Source organism: Rhizophagus irregularis, chromosome 17, assembly GCF_026210795.1.
Source record: "Rhizophagus irregularis chromosome 17, complete sequence".
In the NCBI taxonomy this organism is placed as follows: domain Eukaryota; kingdom Fungi; phylum Glomeromycota; class Glomeromycetes; order Glomerales; family Glomeraceae; genus Rhizophagus; species Rhizophagus irregularis.
In genome coordinates this window covers 794,808-820,589 of record NC_089445.1, presented here as the reverse complement: position 1 = coordinate 820,589, position 25,782 = coordinate 794,808, and the positions used below count along the sequence as shown (strand labels likewise).

Here is a 25,782-nt window from a genome sequence, read left to right as displayed (position 1 = left end):
ATTAATATTTTAGTTTTTAATAGTTAAATTCTATTTTTATAAAAATTACAAAAAATATAATTTATAATAATATATTATAAAATATATTTATTACAAAAAAAACTAATAAAAGAAAATGATTTAAAAATTAATAATAAAAATACTTAAAATATACTTTGAAATTAGTAAATAAAAAAAGGAAACTTGAAAGTTAGTAGCATTATAAAATAAATTTTATTTTTAAATTATAAAAATTAAGTTAATATATATAGGTTTAATAAAATTCTGAATAATTATTATAATAAAAATTATATTTAATATTTCAAACTTTATATATTATTTAATCTATAATTTTATTGGATAAATATTATAAAATAATATAAAATTTAAATAAGATCCTAAATAATATTAATATAATTCAGATAGTTTAAATAAGAAAAGCATATTTTTTGCAATATTTTAATTAATATTAATATTAAAAATATAATTTTATTATTATTGGATTTTTCTTATCAAAATAAATCTAATAATATAAATTTTATTGAAATTCAATTGATAGATTTTTTAAAAATAGAAATATATAAAATAAAATTTTTTTTAAAACTTTTTATAATATATAATTATTAAACCATCTATATATAAATCATATTTTAAAATTTGCTTATTAATTATTGTAAATTGCTAAAGTTCATTGGTAATGATAATCATCATACCAGCATTATGATGTATATTTGACTAGAATTAAACCCTAATAAAATACTGGCTAGCATTACATCATAATTTCACCATCAGTGATTATTACCACTGGTAATATTTAGCAATACCCTTAATTATTTGGTTATATAAAATTTTTCAAAAATTGCTTATTTTAAAGGTATTTTTAAAATTTTATATTATATACTTTTATTTTTAGTTAAACTAATAATCCAAATTTAATAAAATTCATATTATTTTAATAAGAAAAATTAATAGTAATAATTTTATTTTTTTAACTTTAATATTTACTGAAATATAATACAGACATACAGTATAACTAAAGTAATTTTTTATAATAAAAATATAGCTTTTTAAAAAAAGAAACCTTTTAATTTATTATTAAAATTATAAAATTTATAAAAATTCATTAATTAAGCTTGAAATAATGCTATATATTATTATAAAATTTGGTAAATTCTATATATTATATAGTAAATTATTTCAATAATAATAAGTAATAATTTAATATTTTAATTGTTAATGAAAATATTTCATCAAAACTTTTAGTTATTTAATTTTTTAACAAACTTTGCATTAAAGTCTTTAGAATTAATAAAATATTATTATTAGTAGAATCTTATATTTTTTGTTTTCCAATTTTTTTTCAAATTTTATTAGAAAATATTATTAAAAATTATAAAAGATATTATTCTTAATAAAAATAATAAATAAAGTATTAATTTAATATATTGACCTTTAGTTTTAATTAATTTTTTAAGGATTAATTTTTACTGGTGATATAATTTGATTTTGTATTATATTATACAAATTTTTTTACATAATAAATGAATTTTCAAGTATTAACCCAAAATTCTTTTAATGTTGATCTTTAATTACGAATTAGGTTATCACGTGACTTTCTACAAATACATAGTTTTAAAGAAATTCTAAGATGTCTTTTCTTTATTATGCTTACCGTATTTAATAATAAAACTAGCCCGCTTAACGTTAATGTTCAAGAACCTATCGAGAACAAAGAAAACTAGAATTTTCGTCAAATTTTCCCAAAAAGTAAATACAATGTACTTTAATGATATACGCTATCAGATCTATTTACCTCAAAAGTACTGTAAGTTAGCCAATTCGTGATTGACATGTCACACATATTATGTGGCAAAATTTTTCTAGAAATCATAATTCGAAACCTGTATAGCGTTACGCCGTTACGACGTTACGTCTAATGATGTAAGTTGAATGAATTCGATGTTTTTATGGCCTAATAAATTTATTTTATTATTGCCTAATTTGTTAATAGTAAATATTACAAAATTAGGACAGGATGCACACCGGTTATTGGCGAATATATACTTAATTTAACACCATTACCGCCCATTTGTGATACCTTATCAATGTTTATAGACTAAGGAGCAATTCGCATCGCGTTTAATTAACTTTTCTTCATTTGTAAATGATGAATAAAAGAATATTATCAATTATCCCAGCAACATTGCATTTTATTACTATCCCCAAAAGTTGGTATATATTATTATTGTGATCTTTTCCTTTTAAGTGTTATGAACCCGGATAATCCACTTTATCTGCTTTGAATTTAAATAATGAAAATCGTTATTTATTGATTAATGCAACGCAACAACATTTACGCATTTGTCGCTGTTGATACGCGTAATTGTATATTATATGAACTCGCAAAGTCGAATTTTTTATGAAATAACTAGTAATAAAATTAAATTCATTATTAATTAATATTTTAACGTATAATATACAAAATAATCTAATTTACACATTTATAATTTACTAATATCATATGATTAACTGATATTTGACTAACAGCAGTTGGCTCTTCTTTAGGAATTTGTTTAATAAACCATCTATGGTAAATTACGTCGATTATAATCAATATAACTGACCAAACCTAAGTTACAAAGTTTGTCCAAAAAAAAGCACGTTCAATTGTTGGAGTTTTAAGAATATTCATAACGAATGCGGGGGTTTCAATAATATAACCAACTCCCCAAAGAGCCGTCAATCCTATATCCGCGTCTAAACACGGCGTAATTATTCCAATTTCTTTCTCAACCCAACGTTCTTTAATATCATCAATATTGTTTTTTTTGGGAGATAAACCAAAGGATCCTCCGGTTAGCATATCTTTAGAAAAATAGTATGACATCGGTCGCATTTGGGAGGAACCAATCTTGATTGGGAGCAAAGAAATGAGGAATACCAAACCGATAGTACCCGTAACTGCTGATTCTCGAAATAATTGAATTCGAGCATCGTTTGTTATTGATAACACTATACCATAAACGATAAAACAGACGACTAACATTGCTCCTAAAATATCAACCCGCCTTTCACGTATAAGTCCATAAATGACAACAAAAAACGGTGGAAAACCCGACACAACAAGTGCCAAGACTTCCGACATAAATCTCTAAGAATATAATAGAGAACAAGTGGTAAAATTAACTCAAAGAATAACATTATTCCGATTCTAAGTATAATTATTACTTTTTCTTATTTAGTCAATTTTACTTTTTGATCTGGTGATGGTGTTGTAGGAGATTGACCACTTTCATCTCTTACACTTGACATTTTGCTTTCCTTTTCCTTTTTTTAATAAAGGGATTTAAAAAGTATAATTAATTATTATAATTTTCTACTTCTTTTTCAAAACCTTTGTCCAGATATTTATAGATTTTAGGTTTTAACAGATTCAATTATTTTCATTGTTTAAAGATTCCATTGTTAAATAATGTATTACACACAAATGTATGCCTGCATGTATGTATAGGAATTTAAAGTAAAAATTTAATTTTTTTAATTAAAGAATTATTAATAAATGTTATAAAAGTTTAGATCGAAGTGTTCTTTAAATAGATTTTCTGTAACACACCATAAAGGCATAAACAATCAACTTCCACTTATCATTGAGTTATTCTAGAAACAAAAAAAACTTTAATCTACCTATAAAAATTTTTTCGTTTCGAAAAAATTTTTTATAGGGGCATTAAAAGTCTTTGAAAAATCATTATAAAAATGAAATTCGCGTCCCACATCGTGGACGTAACTGCCGTAACAAAGTTACGTCAATAACGTCACTGCAGATGCTCACAGATAAATTTTATAATAATTTATATAATATCGAGCTACGTCACGTCGTCACGAGTTACAACCTTTCGAGTGATATTGCACCCTTATTGTGGAAATAATAGAAATTCTATTTATAATTATTTTTGTTAATATTCATGTAACTGAAACATTCTTGTATGTGAAATCTCGACTTCGCTAATCCTTTAAGAGAAAATAAAAAATTAAAAAATTTACTTATTAGAAAAGAGTTGCGCACTAAACTCGTTATATTAATATGAATCTAGTATAAGATATCAGTCATACCAATTAACCAATATCACAACATTAGATTAAAATGTAAACCGACAATAATTTAACAAAGATAATAGTACTGATATTTGTTCATTCGTAGCACATTGACATTCACGTCATTAAAACCCTCTGAGATCGATTTTTATGACCAGCAGAGTCAATTTAATTAATAATAATAAGCAATTCAAATATCTCTTACACTATGCTTTTCTGATGAAAGTAAATTTCACGTCTGTAATACTTTATGATGATAACCCTATGAACTTTTACTTTTTTTCGATAACAATGAGCAGTGATCTACGATGTCACAGCTTATAATCAGTTTTGTAAATTCTTTATCATCATTCATAGAAATTCACATATATCCAATAATGTAAAAAAAAAATAACAAATTTTTGTTTTTAGAACTGCTTAAAATGCCTTTTGAGCATGTTATTATAACCGAGTACAATCACGGGTATTAATCACTTTATAAATTGTAAAAGATCCAAAGTACTTTACGTAAGTAAGTAAAGTTGACTCCACCTTGATCTAATAACGTTGCATTAATTAGCCACAACGTGATCCGGACCCGGCTCAGACGTAGATCGTCGTGGAATTCCAGGGATTTTCTGCGATTAAACCGGGTCCGGATGATCAGCAATCAGGAATTCCGCTCCGTTTTTCGGCTAACTACACCATTATCATTTTGCCAATCATTTTTCTAGAATAACGTGATCCGCACTTTGTTTAATTTATTATTATTTTTTTTTTTAGGCTGATTCGCCACATAAATGCTCATTGTATTCCTTTCTAAATAATAAAAAAGTTTTTGTCACAATTTCCTTATATTGCTCAAAAGAATATACTGTATATATACTTACCAGTAAGAATATATAAGTTTTTTTATCGTTGATTTTTGCGCATTTTTTTTTTATAATTTAATATTGTAAATGATGATAATGGATATCAAACAAATTTTCATATGATTTTATTTGATGGTAAAATAGAATGGATTTAATTGTTGAATTAAAAAAATTTTTACAACATAAATAATGATTCAACAAAAAAAGAAAAAAATAATAAATAATTTCAATTCTATAAAAATGCGCCCCCCTTTATGGTCTCTTTCATAATATGTAAACATGATCTCCTGTTTCATTTTTTTTTTCTAGAAAATGCAATTATAAATATATGTGGAAAAAAAAATGCTATAATGCTATAATGTGATGTATAAATCTATTACACAATGATATTTAGCATGAGTCTTTAAAATTCTTAACGTTAAAACTTAATAATTTCATCATTGGCGAATCCTATTTTTTCTAGATTTGGAATACAAGATTCTAACATAGGTGGAGGACCACATAATAATGCAATATTACGTGATGGAGGTGATGGAGGTGAAATATTTTTTCGAATAATTTCTTCTGTAACGTATCCAGTTCCAAATTCCCAATTACTTGAGGGTCTACTTAATACGTAATAAATTTTAAACCGTGGATTACGTTTAACAAGTTCATCCAACTCATTTCGTAATAAAATATCTTTTTCGGTTCGATTCGCGTATATTAAAGATAATTCAGTAGGATCATCAGGATCACTTAGAACTGATTTAATTATTTGGTACATCGGAGTTATACCAGTACCACCTGCTATCATTCCTATTTGCTTGCAATTTTTGTTATTTGATGCTCTCTTGATTCGATATTGACCACGACCAATATAGTTAAAAGATCCAATTGGTCCTTTTATATCTATTTTATCACCAACATTTAGTGACTCAAGATATTGTGACATAAGTCCTCCATCAGGAAACTGGGGATTTTCATTCTTAAAGTATACTTTTATTAAAAGATCGATGTAACCTGGTGGATCATGTGAAGTTGTGATCGGTGTATACGCACGAATAACTGCTTGACTATTTATCGAAGCCCGAATGAAAATATGATTTCCAACTGGAAGACCAAGTGAATGTTTATTTGATTGAAGGGCAAACCGGAATATACGAGTATTATGACTTATAATTTTCTTTTCTATAAACGGGCATGATAACCACACCTTAGGGTTTAACGCTATAAGTGAATCTTCATTAGTCGTTATTGATTTTGGTATTGTGGTTGTTGATGATGTTGATGTTACAGTAGAATCTTCTGTTAAATCACCAATATAATAATCGGCCAACATATTCTTTGCCTTAATAGAATGAATAGCGTTAAATTCTTCTGTACAATCCGTTCCAGCATTAATTAAAATACTATCAACACCTATAAAAAAAATTTATAAATAATTAAAAAAAAATTTCGTTTTTCAAAGGAAAAAAAAAAAATTTTTGATATGTTACCTCCAGGATGATCATTAAGGAATTTCGTGCAATCATAAACTTTCTTTTCGATAACGATCCAACAATCTTCTTCAGTGTTATGTTTTTCCACTTGTTTCATTGTAAAGAGACCTTTTGAAGTATTATTTATTGTTAAAACTGGTGGTTTTTTGATAGTATCGTTTGTTTCAGAAGCTGGTTGTTCTTGTTTAACCATCCAACCGCCAGGATTACTACCAGCTTGAGTTGGATGTTCGAATCTTAATGCGACATCCTTTCCGTTGGTTACAGTACTAATTTTCACTTTAAAATGACAGTTGTTCATCATTCCCGTTAAATTCCAAGTAGGATTTTCAGGTTGTGTATTATTTGACTCATCCCAAGCTCTTACTCTAATTTCGGAACATCCAATGAAAGAATATAAAGGAACATTTAATGACCAGAAACACCAACACCAATATCGACGAATTGATTTGTTTGGTCGTTTCAAAACATCAGGATGGTTGATTTCTGGATGATCCAAATTTGTAAGTAACCAAGTTTTTCCATCATCCAGACTAATTTCTACACGATTAACTTTACGACCACCTCCAGTATAAGCATAACCTTTAAGAGTATATTCATTAACACTAACGAAACTTGAAATAGGAATACGCTCATCATGCGCTGGAGAAGATATTATAGAATTAATATTTAAATCATAGATAATATATTCAGGATTATACCACCATCCTTCTTTTTTAGCGCGTTCAGAATCAACATTTGGTGGAAAAAGACGATTATCATAATAATGATAATAACTGTCTGATTCTTTATTTGAAACAGTTATCTTTGAGAGCCATTTAACCATACGACCACCAATAACTCCAGGAATAATTATACGTAATGGGTAACCATGATCAGGTGACAACATTTCACCGTTCATTTTATAGGCCAAGATAACATCCCGAGAATCATCCATTGACCAATCTAAAGTTATACTTGTACCGTAATAACCATTTGGTAATTTATCTGCCCCAGAAAAACAAACATGACGAGGTTCCTCATAATCAATATCAAGACTACATCCAGCCAATTTTAAAATGTATCGTAATGGAACACCTCTCCAAACTGATGTGCTTATTGCACTAGTACCCCAATTGAATCCAACCGTTTGTTTAATCATGTTCTGTTCTTTACGACGATTTCCTGCACAAACAAGAGTTACGGGAAATTCTTGATATGGCATTTTTATAATATCATCCATCGATAAATTTAAGGTTTTTGGTACGAGTCTAATTAAAAAAAAAAAAGAAAGAAAGAAAATGTTACACAAAATGATGACGTTTTATATCATGTGATCTTATCAATTGTACGAGAAACTTTTTGCGCAATACGCAAAAAAAAGTCATATGCAATTTATGCAAAAACAAATCGAATTTCACTGGATCTTAATAAAATACCTACCCATCAACAACTAATCGGTGTGTATCCCAACTAATCTTTGGAACAGGACCATGATTTCTCACATAATGTAAAGAAGTAGACGTTGTAAAACCTTGTTCCATTAATAATGGTAAAGGTGCTTCACTATTAAAAGGATGTTTTCCTGTTAATCGTATAAGTTCAGGATGTCTTGGAATCCATTTATCAGGAGTATTAACATCACGAGGATCTATGGTAATGTTCACATCTTTTGATTGTAAATCTTTTGTTTTTTGTTCTTCGATTAAAGGGTTTTGTTGATTTTGTTGATTTTGTTGCTGCTGTTGTTGATTTGGTAAAATTATTGATATTTTTTCTTTTGAAAAGTTTTCTATTATTGGTTGACGATCAACAAAAGCCATGATTAAAAAAATTGTAGAAAATGCTAAAAACTTTAAAAACTTGAGCAATAATTGAGTTGCTTTTATATTAATAGATTTAAAAGAAGATAAAGAGTTTTCCTAGTTAAGTAATAAGGTACCACGCATGCTTCATATAAACACGCCAAATTAAATTCTATCTTATCTACTGCACGTCTGTACATGTATGTTCATCACTAATTAATGTATGACAAGTTTGAATTAAATAAAGAAATTACGCGTTGCAGCTAAACATATTAATAAAGTTCTTAATCCGCGTAAAACAATATTAAAAAACGACGATTAATGAATGATAAGAAAATCTCCGGGATAATTGTTGGTATAATTATTGGTAATTATTTTGTGTTCCCAAAAAATTAAATATTTAGATAGAACCTTCCAGGTCAAAAAATCATTTTTTTTTTATTAATTATAATGAAATATTTGAAGTTCGTATATCATTTTAAAATCATCAAAAATACAAATCTATTAATATTTTAGATCGAAGATATATAAAAAATAAAGTACTTAATGAAATTATTGAAAATAATTTATTTTATGATAATTTATACAAATTTTATAGAATTTGAACAGATTTCCTTTATTTTTAAAAAAATTTTTGATCCTTTGAATTATTATTATTAAATTTAATTATACTGAAAAATTATGATATATAGATAAAGCAATATGTTCCATAAACGGAAATTTTCGGGCAGATATCATTTATTGACATGCGGTAAATTACTATTTTCTTATCTGAAGGGATTAATTTTTTTTTTTTAAAAAAACCAATTAGAAAAAAATTCCATAGTTTTAGGTTCTTATTAAAAATAAAATTAACCTATTTTTAGTTAAATTGTCAATTTTTTATTTAATCGATTGGCATGTTGTTATATGATCGACATTTTATATTAATATCTTATATATTTTATTTTTGGGGTTCGCTTATTCCTTATTAGAATAATATTTGTTTCAAAATAAGCTTGTTTATTTATTGTTCTAGAATTGAATTTCCAATTGATCATTTTTTATTTTCAAAACAAAAAGAGTTGATTTGCATATGATGATTAACCAATTTCAAATTGATAGTCAACTTATGGGCTTTATCTAATCATCAAATTTTTTTTTTTCAATGAACCCAAAAATTCCCGACGATTTTTCAGTTACAATTTTCTAAAAAAAAAATACTTGATTGTAATTGGTTAATTTAAATAACGTTTAACGAAGATATAATCGGATTAGATAAGAATGTCAAACTTCGTAAGCATCAAAATATTTACGGTTTCCTTTCTTTCAACTCTTCTATCTTATTGCCTTTTTTAGTAATGCATTTTTTATCATTGAAATTTTTGAAAGATAAGCCCCGTTATCGGAGGTGATAGTTTCCGATTAAGGATAATGTGGTAACATGTTGCACAAAATTCTTTCATATCTTAGAACCTGATAAAACAGAAAAAACGTGAAAAAAAAATGAAAAAAATGAAAAAAAGAAACATGATATTATGATAAGAATGAAAGATTAGCAAAAAATTACTTTAAATTACTTTACTTTGAATACAGTTTTTTTTTAAAAAAAAAGATAAAAGGAAACGTGCTGCTGTAAAAATTTTTTAATTCTCTTTCTCTTGTAAAATTTTTGTATCCATTTTTTTTTTGAATTCTTACATATATATATACATATATATAAACACATATACTGTATATGCAGTACGTATAGAAATAATTTCTTTACTTTCTAGAACTTATTTAATACATATTCCTTTGTACGTTTAAAATTTGTATTGTTTGTTCAATCATTTAAATAAAATATGTGAGATATCTTAAATCTTTTTAATTTTGAATTATGATAAATGAATACTCTTATTATTATGATAATCTTATTATTTGATGTAAAAAAAAAATCAACTTTGTGGAAAATATCGCAGAGTTCCGACAATTTATTATAGTTAAACTAACAATACTTCGGTAAGAAGTCAATGTGTGGCACAGTAAGTAAATGCGCCATATAGCCAATGTGATAAATGAAATGTGATAACTCCGTTTCAAAACTTGATTTGATTTATCTAACTAATTAAAGAATCTTGTGTGCATAATTTTTTTCAACCACTAAAATCTAGATCGGAAGATAGGAATAAAAAAAAAATTTTTTTATATAGGTTGAATCCGCTTAAAATAACTCGTAAAAAATTGCATCAAATCAACAGATAAGATAAGAGAGAATCTAGATTATTCATTAATTTATATGCGCGTATTTAATTTAGGAATTTAATAATTATTGATTTAATTTATTCATACTTTTTTTTTTTTTGTACAACTGAAAGGACTAAACTAAAATGCATGTAAACTAGAATCTTGAAAACTTTATAAAAAAGCCTTTATTTTCCTTTGTTTTTGAAATCAAGGTCCTTTTTAAAAAAAAAAAAGACTTTCGAAAAAAACAAAATTGCCATCACTTTAACGTATCATAATGGTTAAATTATTTGCAAGACCTTTACCCATTGATCCTGTCACCCAAAAGGCGGATGGTATTAATCTTCTCAATTTTGGGAGACCTTATATGAGAGCATTTCATCTTTCATGGTTCTCCTTTCTTACCGCTTTTACTGGCTGGTTTGCAATTGCACCTTTAATCCCTACTATCAAGGAAGATCTCAAATTAACGACAAGTGAGGTCAATAGTAGTAATTTAACCTCAATCGCATCTACAATCATTTTTCGTACACTTATTGGACCATTATGTGACCGTTTCGGACCTAGACGAACGATGGCAACTTTACTTACGATTAGTGCTATTCCAGTTGGCCTTAGTGGATTAGTAACAAATGCTAACGGTTTTATAACGTTAAGATTTTTTATTGGAATTATTGGAGCCACTTTTGTACCATGTCAATTTTGGACCACACAAATGTTTAGCAGTTCTGTGGTTGGATGTGCTAACGCTTTAGTAGGAGGATGGGGAAATATGGGAGCAGGAGTAACTTATGTTTTAATGCCTTTAATATTTGAAGGACTTAAAAGTTCCGGATTAAGTGACCATGCATCTTGGAGAGTTGCAATGGTTATTCCAGCAGGAATTTGTTTCGTTATGGGATTGTCATGTTTATTATTTTCCGATGATTGTCCTCAAGGAGATTGGTCTAAACGTAAACAACAACAAATTGAAGAAATACATTATGCAGAAAATGAAAAGACTGTTGAAGTACATGATGCAAACAAAGCTACCAAAACCAAAACCACTAAAGATGATGATAATGATAGTATAATTTCCGAAAAGAGTCCAAAGGTTCATACTCCATCAAGACCAACCATTGGAATGTTTTTCAAAGCACTTAAAAATCCAAATGTTATAATTTTAATGTTTATGTATGCTTGTTCTTTTGGAATTGAACTTGCTGTAGATAATGTTATTGGATATTTCTTTCATGATCATTTTGCACTTTCACAAACGAAAGCTGGTATGATAGGAGCATTATTTGGTTTAATGAATATCTTCTCTCGTGCTACTGGCGGTTTCTTATCAGATTACGCTTACCAAAAACGTGGTATTAGAGGTCGATTATTCGTTCATTTTTTAATAATTTTCTTAAATGGAATATTTTTGGTTGCTTTCCGATTTTCCTTAAACAATTTAAAAGATGCCGTAATTATTTTAGTAATCTTCAGTTTTTTCACTCAGGTAAATTAAAATTCGATAAAAAGATTTTTTTTTTTCAATGATTCAAATTTTAATCTAATTATTAAATTTTCATGAATTTTTTAGGCTTGCTGCGGTTCAGTTTTTGGTATTGTACCGTTCGTTGACCCAGAAATTGTTGGTGCAATATCAGGATTAGTCGGCGCCGGTGGAAATGTTGGTGGATTAATATTTACTGGTGTATTTAAAGTTTATGCCAATAATACTCCAATCGCATTCATGGTTTGTGGAATAGCAGTTATGGTAGTTGCATTTATGACATTTTTAATTAGATTAAAATAAATAAACCGACAATTAAAAATGAACAAGAAATATGAGACCAAAAAAAAAAATGAGACAAAAATAGATTTCATTTTTATTATTTTTTTTCTTTTCTATTATTATAGGACAATAAGTTAAATATTTGTAAATTATTTTTATTTTTTTCAAAAACACTTTCAATTTTTCTTTCTATGCATTATAATATCTTTCTCACGAGTCACGACTAAAAAAAAAAAAAAAAAAAAAAGTTATTTTTACACAAACAATTAGGTGTTTATTTGTTGTGTATTATGTGTATAATATAAGTAAATTAGGTTTAGTGCGAATATTAAAAACAATGTATATTGATATACTTTCAATAAAGAATTATTGCATACTTGTATGCGCAGATAATTACATTTTGTGATACGTTAAAAAATTAAAAGTAAAACAGGCAACATGTTTTCATTAAAGAATATCCCGATCAAAATAATTAAACGTAATTATTCTTTTATCTTATCATTATAAGATTTTAACAATTAAAATAGGAAATGTTTAATAATTTAATATGAAATATGAAACAAGTATTAAAGATAAGATAATCAAAGGGTCTTTTTACTTTTGTTAAGGCAATGTTTTTGAATCGGACATATTTGTTTTCCACTTTCGACATAAATTATTAACAAAAAGATCTTTTTTTTTTCCAAAGATAAGACAAAAATTAGTTAATTAGATAAGATAAAAAAAATTATTATTTTTTATTTTAAGCAATTTTCTTTATTCTTTCTATCTCGCCTTTTTCAAATAAGGAAAGATTTTCACATTACTTTGGGGGGCATTTCATTGGGTTTGTTGAGTTGCACAATATTCATTTACGTATGCTGATAAGAGGATATTGCATAATGTGATATAAAATTTCTCCACAAAATAATAAGTAATATGGGCTCCGAAAAATTCCGTGAACAGAATTAAAACTGTTCAAGTTGTAACTATATATTATCAAAAACGTGTAAAAGATAACGATAAACTCGTGATTCTGCATGTTCTATAATTATTCTTATATAAGATAAACCAAAATTGGATATTTAAAAGATTATTCGAATCATATTTTTTTTCGCTTTTAGAATTTTTTTTTTTTTTCTTACAATAGGGAGTTACATTGATTTTCGATTTCATTGTTTGTTTTCTTTGATAGACGGCCCTATCAATATACAAATAAAGGAGGATCGTTTGATTTACAATGTGATAAACCTAAAAAGGATTCATTTCCTCGGCGGGAATTTGTGTCTCTCTTTTTTTTTTTCTCTCCCCATTTTTCCTATTATCATTTAATCGTTAAAAGAATCAGTTTCGAAAAGCGCGAAACTAGGCTTAATTTGTGAACTTAATAAGGATCGTTACAAAAAAAAAGCCGAAATTGATATGTTATAAAACAAAATCAAGTATTCATGTTTGATAAAATGTAAATTTTTGGTGATAATAATAAAGATAAAGTGGCTGTGGCTGATAAAAATTTTTTTTTTCCTGCAAATATCCAAATTTTACCTATCAATAAATAAGTGATCATCTTTGACTTTTTAGTATAAAATAATAAAATGCATAGATTATGCGAAACTTCTTTTCTTATCTGTATGAGTAAATTGATAATTTATGGTAAGATTAATTCTTATATAAGTAATTAATTATTTTGTTTATAAAACATGTGTTCAGTTTTATTGCATATTATAAACATTCTTTGTATCGAATTTTTTTTCTTGACAATTTCGAGAATTTGTTATCATAAAATTCTTTAAAATTGAAAAATCTCCAAATAATTTAATTTTTTAATAATAAATAAAAGGGTTAAAATATTCAATCTGTAAACCATCACTTCAATTGCTGCAGGTACGGAGCAGATTTAATCACGCGTGGCGCAGCTGGATCGCAAATTTTTTTGCTTCTTCACACGATCACGCACGACGGCACGAGGACCGGTTTTAACCTGTAAATAAATATAATTGGATGGTAATAATTATGTTATTTCAAATTTATATGTGATAATTTTGATTAGTTAACAATTTAATAAAAAAAACCTTTTTTTTTTTTACAAATTTAAAGGAAAAATGAATTTTAACCTTTAGATAGCACAAAATAAGGTTTATTTATAGTAATAAATAGATATAGATGTTTTTTATTTATTTTTAATAAATTTTTATAATTATACTTTTATCATATGAAATAAAATAAATAAATATCCGTTTGATAATCCTTAAGAAATTGATTGCCAAAAATGAAATATCATGACCAAAACCGTTTAATTATAATTAAAATAAATTTACTAAAATTTATAAGTCCAAAATTTAGTCAAAGTTCAAAAATTATTTAATTATCAAATGAAATATCATGAGTTTATGACCAAAAGTGTTTAATTATAATTAAAATAAATTTACTAAATATATATATTTTTTTTCAATTTATTTTAATAACCAAAATGAAATATCTTGTCCAAAAGCGTTTAATTATAATTAAAATAAATTTACTAAAATTTATAAGTCCAAAATTTAGTCAAAGTCAAAAATTAATAAAAGAATTTTGATCACCGGTGACTGAAATTATGATGATCGACCAGCATTAAAAAAATATTGTGCCGGTAAAAATTGATAATTCTGGCCAACGGTGATGATCACCTCCTGTGATTTGAAGTTATATATAAATTTATTTTAACAATTATATAGTATATACAGTATATATTTGCAATTTTATTAATTGAATTTTGCTAACTTGCCTTCTGGATTAAATAACCTGGGTTAAATCACCCCTCCTAAAATTTATATTTTATATCAATATTTTTTTTTTTAAAAAAAAAAAAATTTGTATTTATATTATTCATTTCACTTTATATAGATTTTATTTATTTGGATATTATAAAGTATAATGACCAATTTTTCTTATATTTTTGACAATGTCTCATTTTTTATTGTAATCATAATTTACTTTGAAAATTTGGGACAATTATTATTATTTTCTGATTTATTATTATTATTAAAAAAAAAAGAAGGATAAATAAAAATTTTAATATATAATGTATAATAAATATATTATTAAAAAGAAAAGAAATAAGTAAATATAAAGTAATAAATCATTTTAATTTGTAACTATATACTTAATAAATAAAAGCTAAAGTTAAAAAAAAAATTACTTTTCCATAATATAACTTAAGGTTGCTTGTCTAAACCTCTTCAAAATCCTATGATTAGTTTCGTCAAAATTTTACTATAGATTTATTATAGTTTTGGCAGAGTTTTGGCAGTTTCGGCATTTATAATAAGTTTTGGCAGTTTCGCCTTTCTCCAAAGTTTCGCCAGTTTTTTAATATAACTTTAATATAGTTTTGGCAGAATTTCGCTTTTCGGCGAAACGCCATCTTGCTTAAACCCCTAGGTTTCGGCAAGCAACCTTAATATAACTAATAGTTCACTAATACTAATACAAATAAAAATAATTATTTTCAAATAAAAAATTATTTTATATTATATTTTAATAATTATTAAAATTATAAAAATAAAATTATTATTATTTAATTTTTTTTATTAAGAATAAAATAAAGAAAATTTCTAAGTTTACACGGGGTGTTTGTACACAGGTCATATAAATATAATTTTTAATAGACTAATTTTTTGTTTTTTAATTTGAAATTGAGTGCTACCGACATTATACTCTTTTACTTTTTATTCTTATTATATTACAAATAAATATATGTATTTTCACCTGCTCTGCAAGTTTACTTAAGGCATTAAAGGAGGTTTTGAATGCCGTTTTTAATCTACTAATATGATCCGTGTTTAAACACCCTGTGTACAAATAGAAATTGCCTAAAATAAATTTTATTGAATTTAAATTATTAATTAGTTTTTAAAAAATAAAAGAATAAAAATTAAGATTTTGAAAAATACTTTTAAAATAAGCAATTTTTTAAAATTTATATAGTTAATAAGTAATTTTATATATAACTTATACATAAATTATATGATTTGTTTAAATAAAATAAAAATAAATGACAAACAAGAACTAAAAAATATGAAACTTGAGAATAGACTCGTAAAAATAGAACAGAGCTTTTAGTGGATAAACAACCATGAGACTAGTCTAATATACCAGCAGTTTTGCAGAGAATGAACAAAGTTTCTAATAATAAATGTTTGCTTCGCTTTCTTGATCAAAAAATATAAGAAAGATATTAGTAAAAAGATAAGACAAAGAAATAAAAAGAAGAAACTTCAATGTAAATCAGCTAATCAGAATAGCATCTTTGATACTGCTTATATATCAGAACTTGTTAATATCCTTACTACAATGGATTCAAAAGTATCACATAATATAAAATTTATTAATAGGATTTCTGAAAATTTTGAATTATCACATGATAAAAACCTATTACTGTAAATAACAAGTTTTCTGAATTTTTAAAATCATCATATAAGAGAGAAACTATTGCCAATACTCTGACCATTTTTATTCAGAGATAGAGACAAATGTAAAGACCACTCTACCAGCTATAAATAATGCAAACAAATAAACTTTATCTACCGAATTTATATAAAATTTGTTGCAGGAATTATTGTCACCAGACAGTCAACTTCAGGATATAAAGTTTTTTTCTTTCAAAACTCTAATATCAGGATCATTAAGCATCAAAAAACTTGCCAATTTCTTTGCTAAATAAATAATATAAGAAATAAATTAATCATAGCAAAGTGATTAGAGATTATATTATAGTGTTTATTCTCTGAAAGATTTGAAGATAAAGTTGTGAAACTTAGGTCTATTGATAAGAAACTTATAGATCAGACTGCAAGAAAGCAAATTTATAATGAAATGAATTGAAGCCTTACTTTACAGGTATTTTAGATAGATATTTATATATAATGATCTGTAGAACATGAAAAATTAATAAATTATTTGAATATAAATATGATTCCATAACTTTGAAAGAGATAAAAAGTATAGGCAGTACAGTCAACTCCCTCTATAGTCACTCCCGTTATAGTCACATTCTACTATATAGTCACACCAGTTGAATGTTCAAAACACTTTATTATTAAAAACTATCCTATATAGTCACAATCTATCTATAGTCACTATCCCACCTATCCTCAAAAATCTTATATTAAAAAGAACCGTTTATAATCACAGTTATATAAAGAATATATTAAATAACTTGGCATCTAATAATCATATAAAAATGTATCATAGCTTGTTAGAATCGTCTCACTGAGATGAATCGAATGGTGGTAGTTTTATCCTTTTGCTGTGCAAACAGTCTTATGACTTTATTTTATTTATATTTTAACATCGAAAATTTAAACGAACAGTATTACAAAAATAAGAAAATAAACTAATAAAATAAAAAGAGTAGCTTCACGATTCATACAAGTAAAGAAATCTAAACTAAAATATAATTAAAGCAAAGAAAAACTAGACTATTACAGAATCGCATACCCCAACTTTACCCGAAGGCCAGTGTGAGTCAACTATCCAACATCCAAAAATCCAGTCCGTTACCAGAAAGAAATCCTAAGAGGTTGAACTGTTAAGCGGCGCAGAAAATCCAAGTGCGAGATCCATGATCCACCCCGAATTATAGAAGAGGATATCCAAGAAATCCAGGAATCCTGAGAAACTGTCGCCAAAGAAGAATTATTTGTATGTGGAGAAGAAACAATAGGAGAAGAATTTATAGATGGGCCACGTAATTTGGAAGCAGCCGAGATACCCTGCGACTCTTCCCAAGCATGGAAAAGAACATTCCGACATAGCCAAATTTCACCATACAATTCGACTTGGAAGTCATTAAGAAGGGGAGAAATAATCTTGTATATAACAGAGAGAGGGAAGTGTTGATTCAAAAATGCCGTTAAATGCGCAGGCAACAATCTGCGAGTAAGCCAAAGACAGGATGAAGAAGGAGCTTCATAGTTCCAGCAATCCAAAGCAAAGAAGTCGGTATGAAAGGAAATATCCAAAGATTTCAAGGATAGGAAAGAAGATAAACAAGAATCTCTAAATTTAATGACTTCAGACCGGTGTGTTAAACAGGGATTTAAATCCGGTAAAATATAAGGACAAGTCCAAAGATGATTCAAATCTTCAGGAGCAGAATTACACTGCGGACAGAGCCAGTCAGGAGAATATAAGTAAGGTTTGCGTTGTTGAAGAGTAGTTAAGGTAGGTAACATATCCAAAAGAAGTTTAATGCGGAAGATCCAAAATTCAGGACGACCATTCCTATGTGAAGCGAAACCTTTAATTTGTGAAAGGCAGAAATATATACCAGCCCAATCAAAAAGTGAAGGAGGACCAAGAGCAGTAAAACGCGCTAGTGAACAGAAAGATAAAAGAGCACGAGCATCTGCAATAGAGCGGAGAAAATGTCGAATATTTACGTCAATAGGCAAGGAGTTAAAAGTCAACAAGCATGAGGCAGAACAAAATGTTGAAAGTAGAGTAGTGGGTTGTAAAGACGAATGAGCATCTTTTGCCAAAGAATCTGCTTGTATATTGTAGATATCATCGCCATGAGCAGGGACTTTAATCAATTCGACATTAAGATTACGATCCATGATAAGATGTCGAATAGAAAGCCAAAGAAGATGATTAGGTTCTCGGAGCAACTTCGGTGAGAAAGGAGCATCAACAAAACGTGTCCATAGTGAAATTAACTGACTACAATCAGTATGAATAGAGATCGACGAATCACGGGAAAGGGCGTTCAACCCTAATAGAACAGCAGAAATTTTGGAACGCAAAGCGGAAGGAAAGTAAGAAGGGAGATGCATGGAAGAAGATTCCAGAACAAGTCCAACATCATCAAGAGCAATCCAAGCAGAAGTCATGGAAGAAGGCGAAGAATCAGTGGTAGGATGGAACGAACCGTCTGTGTACAAAGATTGCACAGAAAGTGGTAAGATAGTGTCTTCAATTCTATCGATTCTATCGTTAAAGAGAGGAGAAAGAGCGAGGAGACGCGTTCGAAAAATGAACGAGAGCGGAAGTCGCATAACTCCATGAAGTAGATAGAGTAATGGGAAGGTAAGCCGCGAAAACTTTGGCATTTCTGGTAGGATAGCCCATAGTATCCGATAGGATTACATTAAAAAAACACTTCTCGCTATTACAGCGTTGTTTAATGGCAGATTTCTTGGATAGTGTTGGAATATTAAGAGCACAACCGGGACAAGGGTCATAGGATCGTTCATCAGCCGAGGTAGATACAGGAAGCCAATGAGACATAATAGCCGAATTTTGTTTCTTATAAGTGATACACACACGACCAACAGATAAAGTTTGAGTAGCAGAGTCAAGATTAATAGCCCATTGAGGATAAAAAGAATAATCTTTAACAGTATGATCTAATAAACAAGGAGAAGCTAAAGTAAAAGAAGAATTAATAAAATATGAAGATAAAAGTAAAGTAGAAGAAAAAGAAGAAAGAAAATTATTATTGATAAAAGTAAACCAATTAGGAATCCGTCCTTTACGACCAACGATGCCAAGATAACGAAGGTCAGGCCAATTCATAAGATAACGTCCACAAGGAGAAACCAACTGAGCAAGCACAAATATATTCAAGTTTTTCCAAAGTTTCCAACTCGATTGAAAAATGGAATGAGGTAGAATAGATCAGAGTGGCAGAGCAGGTTGTAAATCATGCCTCGGAGGCCAGAAGGAAAGAGACCACGTGATGTTCAAACGTGAAGAAAACAATAACGAATTAAACAAAGTGTGCGTTCGCAAAGAAACGATCTGTGACCATGGTTCTAAATTAATAGTAGTCGGGCAACTTTCAGCACCCAAATATCCTTGAAGATAGGAGATAGCATAAAGGGCAAAATCTTTGAAATCAGGATGAGTGAAAATTTTTTGCCAAGATGCAATATGGGAAGAAAGAAAGCGATAGAAAGCATTTTGAATCGAAAAGGGAAGTTTGAGAAATAACAAGGGCAACGGAGTAGTCATAGCAAGACCAGCTTTTCTTCGAAGTACTGAAAACAGAGGCTTGACAATTGATTGAATAGTACTTTCAGAGAAAAGGGTAGTTTGAAGACGAAATTCCAATCGCGGAAGAAGGACAGCATTATAGAGATAGGCCACATGTTGTGCTAATAATTTCTTCGGTCCCAGGAGAGCTGCCATATCTTTAACCATGGAGCGCGCTTGTTTGAGAACAAAATCAGAAGAGGCGGATAAAGAAAACCAAACGCCTAAAAAGCGAAAGGAAGTATTAACAGGTAAAGAAGAAAGGGAAAGTGAAGGAGTGGAAACTAGAGGAGAAGGTATAAGATCAAAATTAATCTTTGAAGAAGGGGAAGAGGATGAAAGAAGAACATATTTAGCTGAATTAGCTTGAACATTATTTAAAGTATAAAATTCAGCAGTAATAGAAAGACGGTCTTCTATTCCAGATTTTGAAGAAGCAATAAGTGTAGAGTCATCCATAAACGTTAAATGTGAAATTGGTAAGGAATGTTGTTCAAATTCAAGTGGAGAATAATTTAAAAGGGCTGAAGATTTTAAAACAAAAGGATCTCGTGCTTCTCGATTTAAAACAGTAAGCAAGGGATCCAAATAAATCACCCAAAGAAGAGGGGAAATGATTTCTCCTTGATCGATACCAACACGTACTCGATAAGCAGCTGTATCGCCATGACAAGTAATTATCTTATTATTTCGTCGTGTAAAAAGATTTAAAATAAATCGCACTAAAAGTGCAGGGATATGTAACCTATCTAAAGCTAATTTAAGCATATTTAGATCCATAGAATCAAAAGCTTTAGAGATATCTTGAGAAACGATCCATAGTTCCTGATCATCAGTAGAGTCATGTTTATGTTGATGGATAATCGCATCAAGCATTTTGATAGGGACATCAGTGGAACCACCAGGTAAACCCGCAAAGTTGCCTCCTTGAAGAACTTTACTATCAGCAAGGATGTTGGAGAGACGATTAGTGACGACCTTGACTACACATTTCCGAACCGTTTCCAAAAGAGTAATAGGTCGAGTGTTCTTGAGCTGAGCATCAAAGTCATGGGGTTTAGGAATGGGATAAACTACCGCTTCACGCCAGTCAGCAGGAATATCACCGCGAGAAAGGCAGGTATTGGCCAATAAAAGAAAGAAATCCAAGGCATCACCGGACAGGTGTTTAATCATCTCATAAGAAATTTTTGAAGGGCCGGAAGCTTTGTTATTTGGCATGGAGGAAATCACAGCAGACCATTCTTGTAGGGAAATAGGCGCCAAAACAGGATCATATAATGAAGCAGACACATTTGTAAGAGGAGTGTAAGCTTGTTGCCATCGGGCGGGAAATGAAGTGATGGAAGAATAGCGGACCAACGGAGGAGAAACAATCGATTGGAAATGAGAAATAGCAGCTTGTTTAATGTCCGAAGGATCCGTTAATAAAGTAGGAGTTGAGTCCAAAACGACCAGAACACGGTCAAGAACAATTGAACGTTTTTCTACTGATAAGGCAGAATCTATAAAGGTGCCGAGCGAGTTCAAAAAGTGTTCGTCACGTAGTGCGGTATAATATTCCACTGAGTCCGTAAGGTGTTGGGCGAATTTAGTAGATAAAAAGGCAGAAACTAAATTCTTCTGTGATCGTAAAAACGATTTAAATACAGATGCAGGGGTTGTAGAATAGGTAGGAACTGAGTAATTAGGGAGTAAGGATGCAAGATTTTCAAGATGGGAGGGCAAAGCGGCAGTCATTTGCGCAATCTGAATAGGCCGATTAAAACGACGAGTAGTAAGGCGATATAAAAATCGATCTAAAAACTTGTTAATAGCAATAAGTTTAGTTAATTCAGGAGAGTACGAATGTCGGTGTGTATTGGAGACTTTTTGAAAGGGTAAAGTTTCAATTGCAGCACTAATTATGGCAGCTTTCAATGCATGCCACATACGATCAAAAGAAAGAGAGGAGAAATCAGAATTAGGGTGATATTGTCTATCTAAATAAACTCCAAGAGAATCATTTACTTCAGTGGTAAAATTATTCCATTGTTCAACTGAAGTGGAAGCGTAAGAGAAAACAGTACGCATTTCTTTTTTTTGTTTGAGACGAGATTTAGCCAAGATAGCCAGGCAAGAACTGAAGTCAAAAACAGTTGTAAGAACTTTGTGATCGGTAAAAGGACAATCAAGAAGACCCGGGCAAGTAACCACTTGTGAAAAAAGACCAGGAGCAGGAAAACCAGGTGAAGACCAGATATAATCCAGTCTCGAAGATCCATTATCATGAAAGAAGGTAGGATCGGGACCATTTGTAGAGAGTGAGAGCTTGATGATCGGTAAAAAACTGAGAAGAAAGCAAGCGAAGAAGCTTAAAATGATTAGGTGAATAATTAGAATGAGCGATTACATCAGCATTGAAATCGCCAAGAATAACTACAAAATAATTATTAGCTCGGGCATAATCGAGCCAAGAAAGAAGTTTGGCAATAAGATCATTGCAAATAGATTGATGAACAGAACCAGAAGGGGGATAATATATAGAAATAATAGAAATTTTAGTTTGATGAAAAAACAAATCTAATTTAAGAAGTCGACCGTTCCAAGGATCAATTGTTTGAACATGTTTATGAAGGGGATTACGTAACAAAATACCAACACCATCATGAGGGCGAGAAGAAGAAGATGAACAAGCCCAATAGGACTTAAAGTGATGTTGGGAGTGTTCATTTTTAAAAATAAATTTAGCAGTTGAAGAGGAAAGACGCGTATCATTAATAGATAAAGCACCAAAAGAGGAGTGAAGAAAAAAATTAAGCAAATGTTGTTGTCGAACTGGGGAACATAAACCATTAACATTTAATTGACCAAATTTGATAAGGGGAGAGGGGTGAGGGGAAAAATTATGTTTATTGTTGTCCATCATTATTACACACTGATAAATCGGTAATAAAGAAGGGGGAAAAAGAGAACAATTATTGATTAGCTTGGCCTTGTTGCCGAGCTAAGATGAGGTTGTTTTGTTGGATTCCTTCTTTAATCGAGCCAGCCAAAGAGGCAACAGTATCGGAAAGAGAGGAGAGACGCTGTTCCATATCAATAGGGGAGGAAGGAGCGACGTTGGAAGGTGGAATGGGAGCAAAATGAAAGGAATTGGGGAAAAACCACTTGTTGATTGCAAAGGAGGAGAATTAACATCAACGAGGATATTATTATCATTTCGATTCACTGTATCATCCCATCCTTGCATAGAGGGAAGGGATGTAGGAAGGAGGTTTAGTGACAAAAGGGCCAGGAATAGGAGCACGAGCAGCCATAGCAGATTCCAAATTAGTGATGCGGCTGTTCATGGTAGCAAATTGTGTGGTAAGAAGGGCTAATTCTTTAACTACTTTTTCAAGAGCAGCACCAATAGATTTCCAATCAGTAAGCACAGTAGGAGGAGCAGGGTATGTAACATCCATGCCATCAATATAGTAATCAAGTTCATTTGCATCAGGAATACGACGACGTAGATTATTATTGTTGTTATTAAGATTGTCGCGATTCCATGGGCGATGTTGAGAGCGAGAACGAGATTGTTGTCGGGTATTAGGTCTGGATTTAGAGCGATGGCGAGAAGCATTGGTACGGCTTTGTCCATCATTATTGTTATCAGGGCGGGCAAAACGGTTATGTCGTTTAGCAGGATGAGAAGGAGGTAAATGCTTGTTATATAAAGCACGTAATTTATCATTAGATTGCCAAGGGCGAGAAGGGCGATTAGGTCTAGATGAAGAACCACATCGATCAGGGTTACAATTAGGGCGACCACATCGATGACAAAAAGAAGTGACTTCATCCGGAGAATGCCAGGTAAGGCCAACTTTCTTAAGGGCACATGAAATAGATTTAGCATTTTCCATAGCAGTTTCAGAGGCAAAATGGCAATAGGCGTAGGGTTTGGGATTGTAAGAATTCATAGAGAAGGGAACGTTGATAGATTTAGCGGAAATTTCATCGGCAATTTCAGCAAGATCGACCGATATAGTACCACGCGGAAGACCGGCAAGTAAAGCAACATAAGCGCGTCTTTCAGCGCGTTGGTCAGGAGAGAAAGTAGCAGGGCAGATTCGCAAACAATGTCCTCCACAAAGGACGCCCCAAGTAGAGTTGAGGTTCTGTAAAGCACCAGTAGATTCAAAGGTAATGTATGCCGTACGATAAAGTTTAGATAAACGGGTATGGCAACGAGTAATATTGCCGTAACGAGAAAAGGTACCACGCAAAAGAGCGTCAGTTAGAAAAAGGGGGATATCGGTAACCACCAGGGTACGCGCGTGTTCATCAGCCTTAATAGCCTGAGGTCATATGCATGGAAATGCAAGCCAAACAAAGAATCCATAGGGGAGGCTGTGGCGTTGTCAAGATCTTCCTTTTTTCGGAAGTGGACGATGATCCTCTTCAAATCGTTGGATCCACTACACGTGGCACGACTACCATAAGAGGAGAACAAGGAAAGTTGCCAATCAACCGCGTCGCACGCGTCGCGGTTTGAAGCGAAGTGATTCCAAAAGCCATCGACGTCATTAGGAGAGGCCGAGGCGTAGAAAAGTGTAGGTTGAGATTGTACTGCAGCTTGGGACGCGTCCGGAGAGGCAGCACGTTCAGGGAAAGAGACTGCGGGAGTAATTTCAGGGCTTTTGCCTTTATCGTTGTTGTTAGCAGGGGCGTGTTGCGAAGCATCGAGAGAGGAGGTATCGGGTTGAGAAGGTATCTCAGCGGAAGTTGTCTCAACAGGGCCCAGGAGGCGTGAGAGGTTTATCAACATCCATGACAGAGTCGTCAGCACTGACTCTGGTACGTTTATTAGTAGAGGTGGTCGAAGGTGGAGTGTTCGAAGGGCCAGACATAGAGGAACCTTGACCAGAAACGTTGCCAGTTGGAGAGCTAGAGGCAGAACGTTTAGATGTAGTATCTTTGTTAGACTGGTTATTTTTCTTTTTGTTATCTTTACCCATTTGTAAAGTGTCGTAGTAGTTATCTAAAATAAAGAAATTATAAAGAAAAAGTAATAAAAAACTCTGAAAAAATTTTTTATCTTTTCGTAAATATTGTCAAGTGAGCAGAACGGGAGAGAGTTAGTTTTATCCTTTTTAGTTTTATCCTTTTGCGATCACTGGCTGATGAGTTATTCAACAAAATGTTAAGCATCGGCATTATTATATTTCTTGATTTACGTTTACTGCGCCATTTAATATTTTGCTAAATATCTCAGTACCTAGTGATTGTAAAAAGATGATTAATAGCTCGTTAGAATCGCCTCATCAAGACGAATCGAATGGTGGTAAGCTCATCTCTCTCTGTGATCAATATTGACGGAGTTACTACTTAAAAACCATTTAATATTTTTTAATTTCGGAAATTGATTTAGTGATTGGATTTCAATGTATTTTATATCATTAGACCCGTCTCATCAAGACGAATCGAATGGCAGTAAGATCATCTCTCTGTGATTAATATTGGCGGAGTTACTATACAATAAAGTTTTGAGTATAATTTTGGCTAAAATTATGTTAATTTTTGGCCAGAATTATGATATACTAATATAAGAAATTTTTTATATAATCACATCTCTTTATAATCACCAAATATGGACTGTCCCA

General features: G+C 30.1%; 3 protein-coding genes across 3 annotated transcripts; 1 reads left to right on the top strand and 2 right to left on the bottom strand.

Moving 5' to 3' along the window:
- Positions 1-2,608: 2,608 nt before the first annotated feature.
- On the bottom strand, positions 2,609-3,291 carry OCT59_008911 (uncharacterized protein; the record flags this gene model as incomplete). The annotated part of the gene is made up of 2 exons (XM_025329556.1): positions 2,609-3,130; positions 3,232-3,291. The coding sequence occupies 2 exons, from the start codon at positions 3,289-3,291 to the stop codon at positions 2,609-2,611; spliced, it is 582 nt and encodes a 193-aa protein (XP_025189457.1).
- Positions 3,292-5,343: 2,052 nt separating this feature from the next.
- OCT59_008910 (uncharacterized protein) lies at positions 5,344-8,208 on the bottom strand (the record flags this gene model as incomplete). Its single annotated transcript, XM_025323354.2, has 3 exons — positions 5,344-6,326; positions 6,404-7,656; positions 7,829-8,208. 3 exons carry the CDS (start codon positions 8,206-8,208, stop codon positions 5,344-5,346), a joined length of 2,616 nt encoding a protein of 871 aa, XP_025189456.1.
- Positions 8,209-10,672: 2,464 nt separating this feature from the next.
- OCT59_008909 (uncharacterized protein) lies at positions 10,673-12,555 on the top strand (the record flags this gene model as incomplete). The annotated part of the gene is made up of 2 exons (XM_066133186.1): positions 10,673-11,881; positions 11,966-12,555. 2 exons carry the CDS (start codon positions 10,673-10,675, stop codon positions 12,179-12,181), a joined length of 1,425 nt encoding a protein of 474 aa, XP_065999654.1. The 3' UTR covers positions 12,182-12,555.
- Between the last annotated feature and the right edge of the window lie 13,227 nt (positions 12,556-25,782).